General features: G+C 29.7%; 1 protein-coding gene across 1 annotated transcript; it reads right to left on the bottom strand.

The window, feature by feature from the left end:
* Window positions 1-6,611: 6,611 nt before the first annotated feature.
* On the bottom strand, window positions 6,612-11,827 carry LOC145565007 (F-box/kelch-repeat protein At3g23880-like). The gene is made up of 2 exons (XM_081625133.1): window positions 11,099-11,827; window positions 6,612-7,109 (listed from the first exon to the last, which is right to left on the bottom strand). Exons 1-2 carry the CDS (start codon window positions 11,825-11,827, stop codon window positions 6,612-6,614), a joined length of 1,227 nt encoding a protein of 408 aa, XP_081481259.1.
* Between the last annotated feature and the right edge of the window lie 332 nt (window positions 11,828-12,159).

The raw sequence follows: 12,159 nt of genomic DNA, 5'->3' as shown, positions 1-12,159 counted from the left end.
AAAAAGAACAACTAACACCGAAAATAATACAATAAAAATTAATCCACAATTATGTTAAATTTTTACACTTCTTATTATTCTATAAAGTTAATTTCATAACAAATAACATTTAGTCATTTACAATAGCTAAACATACAAAACTTAACAGAAATTACAATTATTATCACCAAATAGAATTGATATAGCTTCCATCCATCTTTTAGAATCTCCTTTGTATAATATTAATTTTCACCTACAAAAATATGCAAAATAATTCACCAAATTAATAGATTAATGGTTACAACAAATAAAAGGACATAAATAATAACCAAACTTCATATAAATTGAAAAAAGAAAGATTGTTAATAAAATATCAAATATCAAAATAAATTACATACATAAGCATATGGGAGTAGCAGAGTAGTATGAATAATCTAGAAAAAAAAATTAAAATGATATTAAATTCAAAACTAAAAACGAAAAAAAAGTTAAAGCCAAGATAAAATAGTCTTCAAAAAATTAACAATGTATCTACATCCAAAATAATTAATACAATATTAAAAAAAAAACATGAACGACAAAAATAAAAGACAAATCTTTAAACGAAACTAAAAAAAATTAAAAAAATACAATTATGAGCAGATCTGATACGAAGTTAAAAAAAATGGGGCAGGTAAGAAACGAAATAAAAATTTTAAAATAAGAAATATATAAAGTGATAGCAAAATATTGAAGATAAAACATAAACTAGATCAAATCTAAATATTGTAATTGAATTTAAAAGAAAATTCTAATACAACATAACAACAAATTCAAACGAAATTATATATAAAAAAAATCTAACACAAAATCAAAAAGACATTTCGAATCAAAATTAAAAAACCAAAAAAAACACACGAACCTTTGAGTGCTCAAGATCCGCTTCAATTGTATGCTAGGAGACGCTTCAATCAATTGTATGCTAGGAGACGCTTCACTTCAATGAAAGATAAAGAAGAGAAATGTAGAGAACATGAGAGTATTTGACAAAAATAGAGGTGAATGTTTGATAGAGAAGGAGGAAAATGAAAAAAAAAAAAAAAAAAAAAAGGATGAATAAGGGTAGGAGGGGGGCGGCAGTTTTATCTCATGGGGGTTATGAATCTGATCATGGGAAATTAGGGTTAGAAATAATATATTAAATTAATATAAGAAACCCCTTTTCATAAAAGTGGTTCCTTAAATAAGAGTGAATTTAGAAAATTAAATAAGGAACCATTTTTCCTTCGAAGGGGTTTCTTAAATATATGTATAAGAGACCCCTTATTTGGGAAAATAAGTTTCTTTTATTAAGAAACTTCTTATCTAATAAATGTGGTTTCTTATCACTGGTTTTTTATCCATATTTTGTAGTAGTGTTATTTTGGTGGACCAGGATCGTAGAATTGTAAGATTCTATGATTCGGATTGCGATTTTAATAACAATGCTTCTCGGCTTGGGAATAGAGAACACATATTCTCAAGCCTATTCCCAAACCTCTATTCCTAAACTAAAGAAACAGTTCATTCCTCCTAATTGAGATTTAACAGTCCCATTCCTACCCTAAATTGCCACATATCAAACATTCATCTAAGGTATTGAGATATTTTCATGTATCTCAAACAATTAATTTTCTATCTCTATCGATCCCACCATTTAATCCTCAAATTCTTATTTTTACTCCCACTATCTCTAAATGTTGGCTCCATATATACGAAAAGTGGATGTTTTTAAAGATTGTCCCCGTCTTTTTTTTCATGGGTTCACATCACTACACTTAGGCTCTTATCTCGCATAAATACTTTAAGCCTCACCACTTTTGTAACACCCCCAAATCTCCCTCTACGGAAGTACTAGTATAATACATATAATTATACCGTAGAGATAGACTTGAGCGTGTTACCGCCGCATGATTACTCAAAATACTTGACTCAATAACAAAACTTGCAACGGAAACTCAACTTTCTTTTATTAATACTTATAAAAATAGTAACATTGTTATGAGTACTCAAAATAAAGACACAACACCAACACTTCCTAATCTAGGTGAAACCATTCCTGGGACTCCATATGCTCAATTATTGACTCCACCTGAAAATAGTCAACATTGCTTACCATTACGGTAAACAGGGCGAACCAAAACAAATAAGAAATACGGATTAGCAAAATATGCTAAGTACGATAAGTGCAAGATAATGTAAACTCAATTTATTTGCAAACATGCTTTTAAAAATCAATTCCAATAATTAATCCAATAATTTCAAACTCATTATTCCAAAACCGATTCCAATGATTCAATATTCAAAATAATAGTTAATAAAACAATTCCTTCATTAAGAACCAATTTATTTTAATCCAACTCCTCACCCAAGTGTGCAAACCCCCAAGCTAGTCTCCTTATATTACAAGGCTATTTTTGAGGAAAGACCCGGTCATACAAAGTCCAAGGCCTTATCAATAAACCAAATCCGCATAGTGGGATTACCAACATGCTTATAAAGCATTAATAATAATAATTCAATGGTTCAATAAATCCTTTTAATATCCAATAAATTCCAATATAATTCAAACTCCTTTTTAATAATTCCACATACTTTCAAAATCAAAACCTTTTAAATAGATACTTGAGAATAAAATCTCATATTAATAACTTTTCAAAATCAATAACTCTTCCTTGAAAAACCTTTTATTAAATTCAACAAACCTTTTAAAATCAATTCCTTTATTTAAACACGATAAGTAATTCAAACCATTCAAAACATGATTTAAAAATCAATCATTCAAAATACTTTTATTAAAATCAATATATTCAAACATATTTTATTTCAAATCATAATTCAAATCAATTTAATTCAATCACCAATCAAATCATGTATAACATGTTATTCAAACCAATCACTTTCAAAGATATCTAGCCACCTGAACGTACCTTGATCCTTGCTAGAAAAACCACAAAAAAAAACTTCAAGAACCTTGATTCCGAATATTAATCAATACTTCGCATTTTCAAAGTTCAACCACGAATACACCTTGCAAATAATATAACCATAAGGTTATCACAACATAAACTCTAATGTGCTTGGACTATAAAACTCTTTTAAAATAATACTTTAATATAAAATTATAGCTTATTGGTATTTTAGAAAACTAACCATGAAGAAGATAAAAGAATAGGATTAAAGAGAATTGAATTTTCGTTGGAAAGAATAGCAGAACTTGCAGAGGTCATAACTCCTTCAATATAACTCCTTGGGTGATTCTTAAGCCTAACCTCAAGGATTTTTTGAGAGGAACAATCTTCTGTGAAACACCAATACCCCAAAAACTGACCAGAAGTGCCTGAAAACTGACTTCAAAGGTATACGGGATAATATTTGTATGAAAAGAGGAGAAGAAAAGTATGAAAAGGTTTAGGGAAAAGAAGAATAAGAGAAAAGAAGAGAATTGGGTTTTTGGTGTGAAGAATATGAGAGGTATGAAGGGGTATTTATAGGCTAGCTCATGCAAGAATTATGGCAACAGAATGTGGGAAGAATTATGGTAAGTAGGGTTTAAGAGATTATTTGGAAAAGTGAGTAAAAGAATTAAGGAAAGTTTGGATATTAAGGTGATTGTGTATAATTGAATATGGAATGTATGTATGTCATGAAAAATAATAAGGACATTGGAATTACTTGGGGAATAATTAAGAAGGATGAATGGCAAGAAAATATGATGATTAAATATTAAAAAGATGGAGAAATAGAATTAAGGAAAATAAGAGATTTTAAGGAGATAATTAAAAATATAATTTACCAAAATAAGTCACCCAAAAATCCATCATGGTGGCTTTAGATGTTTAGGGAATTAATTTGCTAGTTTTAAGGAATTAAAAATAATTGTGTAAATAATATTTATTGTATAAAATAATTAATTAATAAAATTCCAATTATTCACTAAATAAAATAACTAAGAAAATTAGATTTTCTATACATAGATAATCCGAAAATCATAGTCATTAAATTAGGAATTTTCGGCCATAATAAAATATAATTTTGTTTAATTAAAATATCCGGAATATATATAAATAATCCGATTTTTAAATAAAATAAATGGATAATAAATCTTATCCAAAATAATGATTAATTTTCAAAATAGTTTTGGCGCCAAAATTCAAATATTATTTGACTCCAAATAATAAATTTACTAAAATACCCTTTTTAGAAATTACTAATTAATTAATTAATTAGAAAATACATTTCAAAAATACGGGGTATTATAACTTTTTATCTCTTATCAATTCCACTCAACCAACCAAAGTTATCAACCTAAAAAGTGGATAGTGGACTTTATTTAGGGACAATGGGAGTACGTGCTAACATTTCTCTGTATGATAGTCCCTTTGCTTTCTTTTATTTGCATCATTTTGACCGCCACATTTGCCAAGACGCAATTTTGACCATTAATATCTTTAATTGTTAATTAGTAAAAATTATAACAAAATTATATTATGAAACTAGACATTATGACGAATCTAATGATATTTTATATAACAATATTTATTTATTTTATAGAGATGAAAAAATCAAGTCAACCATGTATGTGAACATTGGCGGATGCAAGCTTGGTCATGGTGGGTCACAGGACCCACTATTTAAAAAATAAATAAATAAATAAATAATTGTTTTTGATATTTTTTTTAAAAAAAATTTATTGAATAGGTAGATTAATAGTATATGATCATCAATAATCACAATAAAATTTGATTATTTAATCTAATTCAAATTGTTATTATTGAGTATCAATTTTTTTTTTTTGGAGGAAAGAGTATCTATTAATTTGAAAAATTGGATTGTTTAATCTCTCTTTTTTTTTTTTTTTTTTTTTTTTTTTTTTTTTTTTTACCTTTCCTTTTATAAAAACTGTACATAATACTCCAACTACGTATTCCTACTTTTTCATAAAATATGTCATTATTATTTTTATGTTCTAGTTATATATCGATCCTATACTCTACCTTGTCTGCATTTAATTAAGGTAATTATAAAAGTAATACTTAGCTACTTGAATTAAATATTTGTGAAGTATTTCATTTATTAATTAAGAAAATAAAATTATCTTCACTTAAATTTTTTTTTTTTTGACACACTTTAATTATTTCTTAATCGTCATGAATAAACCATATATAAATAATAAAAATAACAGAGGGAGTAATATTTATTATGGAGTTCTTCTGATATTTTATTTTTTTCTAAACGTACAATTCTATTGATGATTATTGGTATTATCGGTGGACAATGGTGACCCACCATCCATAAAATCCTGAATCCGCCACTGTATGTGAATAGTGCAAAAATCAAAATAATGCATTAAAAAAAAAAAGGAGGGAGTAGGAAATTAGCAACCCAATTATTGAGCATATGTGCAAGTGATGCAACAATGTACACGCATGTATAATAATGAAGCAAAAGTAAAGGCCGATCAACAAACGGATCAAGCATTAAAGGTCAACAAATTAGTGAGAAAGCAAAAAATGACAGTGACCATTACATAATTCCAATCGACAGTGTGAAAATTTTGTCAAAACGGAAGTGGGTCAGGAATTGAAATTACTTTGGATTAGACGTAATAATTGCAATTTGTCATAGTCCACTCTTGTTTGTGTCAGTTTAAAGGTTACTCAATATTTAGACACGAAAAAACAGTCTTTTTTATCATGTTTTGATTTGATTAATTCAAGCAGATTCCTAACTATGTAGCTTAATGTATAAAGTAAAGAAAAATTGGGCTTGAAAATGACTTTACTAGTAGACAAATCACTTGAAAAAGTTAAAGGTTAAAGTTGTTACTATAAGTCAGCGTTTGGAGATTCTCTTTTGCACTAATGTTATCATGAAACCTACAAACATATCCCCCCCCCCCCCCCCCCCCTCCTCCTTCCATCTTTTTGAAGTCAATCCATGGAGGAAATAGTTATGTGGTGTTACTCTATATAGGAGTTCTTTGGCATGGAATCAAATTAAATGACCAAATCCCGAACCCGAATTGAATTTTAATGATTCGTACTGGCTTGTATTTGAACAATAGGTGACCCTAATGATCCATAATCTGAATTGATCTGATTTGTTATTATAAATCATAAATTGATTTGACCTGATACTCTATGATTTGAACTTGATTGAAATTGTACCCAACTTAATGAACTAACAAAGGATTTATCCTGGCCAAACAACTTAATGATGTAATTTTCCAAATTAGAAAAACATCTATTAAGTTTAATTTACTTGTTGGATAAATATCATCATCAAACCGATTAATTTTATTATCAATGTAACTAACAAAAAAAAAAAAAATTCAATTATATTTGTTGGATAAATATCATTCATCACCCGATCGAATAGTATGCCATCAATAGGTGGGATTTTAAGGGATTTAGGAGGGAAAAAAATGTTTTACTTTAGTACGGAGTACTTCGTATAAGTTACAGATTTTCATTAAAACAATAGTGAATTCTCAACAAATAAAGTATGATTGCAAAAACTAAAAAAAAAAATCTACAATAATAAATTGATGAAAAGAGCATGATCCAAAACAAAACACAATGTGAGTAAATCAGTAAATCACTAGCAAATTATCACAGGAGAATAAGGCTTTCTTCGTATGGCATTAATCGACTAAGAGTTCCGGTTTTTATAGGGACTTGCTTAAGTTTTTGATTATGAGGATCAAACGTCCATACTAAATCTTTAGCTAGCAATGACGTATCGATATTGTCATCGTCTTCATATCGGTACATTCCATAGAGTAATGTCTGGAACAAACAACCGTTCGTTGTTTGCACTTCAAACAAAAGAGTCCAAGAATTGGTGTTCATGTATTCCTTCATATACCATAATCTTATGCTTAGGAATGTATTTAAAGTACTCCTAGTCCCCAAGATGTTACAAATCGCGAGCATGCCCTTGTAAACAAGGATATTGAAGCGTCGACCTTGCCCTTTGTATTGTTGCAACTGCATTGGTATTAGGTCGATGTAGTACAACTCCTGCCTCTCGACATGGAAGCACAACATTATACGATATTTGTTTGAGCAATTTATTACTGCCTTGCTCACTTCACTAGTGTAAACCACCTGTAAGTTTTTTTAAAGCTGAAAATTAGTACCATTCAATGTAAAAAAAAGTAGTAATGTAAAACTTTATAAAAAAATGTAGATTTTACTTGGTATAATATCTAAAGATTTGGTATAAATATATAAGTAGCGGATCCACAATTTTATGGATGGTAGCCTGGTAGATCACCAATTTTACATGCGCCATCCATCAACGACATATAAAGTGATGATTCGATATTACAAAAATAAAAATCAATATTTCACTAATAGTCATTCTCTAAGAGTAATAAATACCACCATCGTGCACTTTGAATCTAGGCCTGTGTATATAAAAAGTTACTATTTTTTTATTTGAAAAATCTATTAATCTATCACTGTAACTAGGGGTGTACATAAACAGGACCGGACCTGAAAACCGACCTGATCCGGACTTGTTGGGACCGGACCTGACCCGGACCTGTAGATTCAAGTCCGGTCCCGGTCCTTGGAATTCAAGGTTTCCGGTTCCGGTCCGGATCAGGTCCAAAACCGGGGTTTTCAAGTCTGGACCTGAAACCTGGTAAAATCGAGTTTTTTTAAAAAAAATAATTTTTTTTTTTCAAAATTCAAAACAAATATCAGTTTCATTTCTAACCCTACGTCGTCACTCTCTAACTCTCTCAGCCGACACCCTCAAGGCCTTAATCCCGCATGCTGCACACCCTGCCTCGGCTGCACGCTTCCCTCAGGCGACCACCAGACACTAGGCCACCGCAAAAAACCCCCTTGCATATTGCATCAGCCACCGCGCCGAACTCCTTGGCAATCAGATCGCGCGATTGCAGAAACCTTGGCCACCGCGGCTCCACGCAACCACCAGATCGAATGCGTGGCTCTAGCGAATAGCGATTGCGAGATTCGCGACCACGAGATGCGTGATTTTGGCGACCCAACGATACCATATCTGGGCTTAAAGTCTGGTGCGGTAATTCTTGCTGCGATGCTGCCTGCTAAGAGTGCTTCCTATTGTTTTTTTCCTTTTATTTTTAATTTGTTTTAATTTTCAGGTTGAATTTGAATTTTTTTTTTTTTTAAGAAGAATCTGAAACTGTAATTATTATTAAACATCAATATAAAGCTGTTGAATTTGGTTAACATGTATTTTTTTTATTTTCAAATTGATTTTTTAAAGTTAAAAAAAAAAAAAAACAGGTCCAATCAAGTCCAAAACCGGACCGGACCTGTTTTTTCAGGTCTGGTCCGGAACCGGACCTGTTGATTCAGGTCAGGTCCCCGGTCCTCGAAAAATAGAGATTCAGGTCCCGGTCCCAACAGGTCCGGTCCAGGTCCGGTCCGGTTTTGGACCGGTGTACAGCCCTAACTGTAACTATTACTAAAACAAAAAATTATTGACATCATTAACCCTCAAATTATCCTAGGTGTCATTCTAACATTAAAAATTTTCCATCCATTTTTTATGTGTGATGTTATCATTTATTTTATATTTTTTTAACCTAAACTATACATTTTTATAACAAAAAAATTACCATTATTTTTTACACAAATGATAAAACTTTATTTTATGCATAATAATAAAAATTAATTAAATCGTGCAACGCACGAGTCTTATCTAGTCAATATTTTTATTTATATACTAAACTAATCACCAAGATTATTTCAGAAGTACACGTGTCGCGTCTATATTAAAAAATTTCCCGCCAAAAACCTTTTATTTATTTTATTTTAAGCTTTAAAAAATAATAATATAATTGAAAAAAAAAATTATACAGCCTAAATGATTAAATAATAACAACTTTATAAATTAAATGAATAAAATATTAAATGTATACAAAATCCATAAACAAATACAAACTTATAGTAATATATAAATATAATTTTTTTTCCTGTAAATATTATTACTAAAATTAAACATTAATGATGTCATCATGGTCCATGCCGCTTTCACATAAAAAAAAATTCCCACCTAATAAAATTTCTTTTTTTTTTTTTTTTTTTTTTTTTTACTTAAGGCAATTTCTCTTTTTCTTAATTATTCACAATCCCATCTTCTATAAAAGATAATTTGCTATGTTAAATCGACTTGCTCTACGTAATTAAAAAAGAAATCACTATTGTGATCTTCGAATTGTAGGCACTAGCAATCTAGCATAGCCAACTGAATGCATGACTGATGCAACAAAGCCGCCCTCCTTTCTCTCTTTTTAATTTGTTTAACTTTTAAATACTAAGTAATTGAGAATGGAGAACAGTTAATTATTTTTATTCCAATAGGTTTATTAAATATCTCAATTAAGGTATAAACATTTTGTTTCTATTTTATCCTTCTGGTTTGCCTTCACAACAATTTTGTAGCAATATTATTTGTTATTATATTATTATGAGAAGGAACATATAAGAACCAAAATTTCTACTCTAAACATATGAGAAGATAATTATTGTAGCAATATTATTTAATTTGTTAAAACCATACATCGCACAATACTAAGCTAATTAGCACAAAGTCTTATATGTGGCTAGTCACATGGTGTGACCACTTTACAATAAGACAATTAATTAAGTAATAGGGGGTTATGATGATGATGAGCAAATGGGGTTACCTTGACGTATGTGGAACTTAAATGAAAAATGGGGTTACACTTTTCTAGAAGTGGAATCATTCTTTCAATTTTTAAAATGAAAAATAGGGTTACTCAAATGAACAAATGAGGTTACTTATTTCTAAATTAGTAAATATTACCCATATAATGAATTAGAGTTACTTTAATAGACAAAATGTGGTTCTCTTATGAATAAATAGGGTTACTCATTTATATAAATAAGAATTATTCTTATTAATCAATGTGACCACACTATATGGCTAGCCACATACAAGACATAGGCCCTGTTCTCTTCACCTTAAAAAAATAATATTAAGTAAAAATAATTTCAATTCAGTAAAATTAATTTCATTTCAGTAAAAATAATTTCAGTTCAGTAAAAATAAGTTCAGTTCAGTAAAATTCAGTTTTTTTAAAGAAGAATTATAATAGAAAATCAGTAAAAATAATTTAAGTTCAGTAAATTTAATTTAAGTTCAGTAAAAATAATTTAAGTTTTCAGTAAAAATAATTTCAGTTCAGCAAAAATAAGGTGAAGAGAACGGGGCCATACTCTCTAATTAGAGATAAAATTAGAATTATTATGTACTCTTTTTTATGAAAGACATTATTGAGTGTACTTACATCCAAGGGTATATAAGAATTAATCTATTCAATTTGATATTATGCAAAATTAGATATAAACTTGGATTTATTATATACCATTTTTTTTTACATATAAACGGAAAAAAAATAAAATAAAAGGGAACGTCCAATAATAGAGACGAAAAGAATAATAAGAAACCTTTAAAACACACAGTGCAACCAAAGAGATTAAACAATCTGAATTTGTCATACTTTTTAGTTATAAATAATTACAATATGATTAGAGTAAATATTTCAATTATAGTTAAACTTATGTTTATTGATAATTAATTAATCTTAAAGATCATTATTTATCAAAACATTATAACTTTTTTTTTTTTTTAATTTGTTATAGGTCCTAACTCATAACGACCTGTGATCCACCATGCACCAACCAGATATTTTTTCATCAAAAAAATTACTAGTATAACTTGTGTGGATTTAGTCAACTAAGGGCTTATTTGGCATTATTTTTGGTTTTCAGTTTTCTGTTTTTTTTTTAAAATTAAAAATTAAAAACAGGAAACAAGAAAAAAGTATTTTCAGTTTTTTGTTGTCAGTTTTCAAAATTATTATGATTTTAATAAGTTTAAATAGTTTTTAATTCATTATGTAACATATATCATATACTTTTATACAACAAAAAACCAAAAAACAGAAAAGCACGACAATGTCAAACGAACCCTCTAAGTTTTTCTAGTTCTATTAATTTTTATATGGAAGATTTTATTGTCCCAAAATAAATACAACATCAATCATCAACAACATAAAATTCCAAATTCTTACCCAGTGGAAAGCTCCATTGAAATAAGTCCCGGAGTCATCTTCGGTTACAAGGCGTCCCCAATATTTAAGTTTTGCTCTGAGTGTGATTTCAGTCCAAGAAGTCGTCCTTAGAGAGTAAAGGAAAACACGATCCTCACCGTGTTCATCTGTGGTGATTACGACAATCTTGTGATCACGATCATTGGTGGCATATCCAAATCCCATCAACTTGCTCATCGTCCTATACCTATCCCTCGAAGGGACCTGTAACGGATGGTCCGCCCTCTTATATTTCCTAATAGAAGGGTTCCACAGAAACATGAAGTATTTTTCCCGCCTATATCTGCCTTCAGAAAGATAATAATCACTGTCAGGATGATAAAGACATAAGACTCCATGGGATGATCCAATTATTTTCGTAAGCCAGAAGTTTCCGGGTTCTTGTTTTTTCAGAGGAAGACGGCATGGTAAAGGCTCTTTAGATGTGAGGGATTCATCAAAAACCCAGAAACAATCTGTGGTATATAGTGGAAGTGATTGTCGAGGCAGAAAATCAGTCCAACGACGAGGATGAGTGTTATTTGAATTCAGGTGACAAAGCTGAAATTCATGGTTGTGGGTAATGAGAGTGTTCCAAGACTTGCAAACGCTTCGGAATCGCACCAAGGATTTCGAGGGGAGTCTTGATAGAATCCGGAGAATTATGTCTTCTGGAATATGAATATGATAATTAATACTTGTACTTTCCATGATTTCGTAAGCGTATCAGTAGAAAATTAAATGGTTTTAGGCTTTTAGCCTTTACCATAAACCACCAATATAGGCATAAAACATGTACCCTAAGTCCCTAATTTATCAAAAGAATAAAAACAAATATATGCACGATAATATATCCTATTACTTTCCTAAAAAAAAAAAAAATTAAAAATTAAAAAAAAAACATAAATGTATCCTAACAAAGCGTACTGGGATCCCAAAAACCAATCTTAAACGACTTAAAGGATCACTCTCCTCAATTGAATCTTGGATGTCCAATTAGGCGGTTATCAGGTAAATTGTGCAGAAATCACTTCCCCCAATTA

Source organism: Chenopodium album, chromosome 10 (genome assembly GCF_948465745.1).
Source record: "Chenopodium album chromosome 10, dcCheAlbu1.1, whole genome shotgun sequence".
Classification (NCBI taxonomy): domain Eukaryota; kingdom Viridiplantae; phylum Streptophyta; class Magnoliopsida; order Caryophyllales; family Amaranthaceae; genus Chenopodium; species Chenopodium album.
Note: the sequence above shows the minus strand (reverse complement) of the source record. Positions and strands in the feature narration are given on the sequence as shown.

Bases quoted from the DNA above. Each gene is read 5' to 3' on its own strand.
- LOC145565007 (XM_081625133.1), bottom strand. From the start codon at position 11,827: ATGGAAAGTACAAGTATTAATTATCATATTCATATTCCAGAAGACATA. The intron at 7,110-11,098 runs GTAAGAATTTGG...AAAAACTTACAG, and splicing joins TCAATGGAGCTTTCCACTGG to GTGGTTTACACTAGTGAAGT.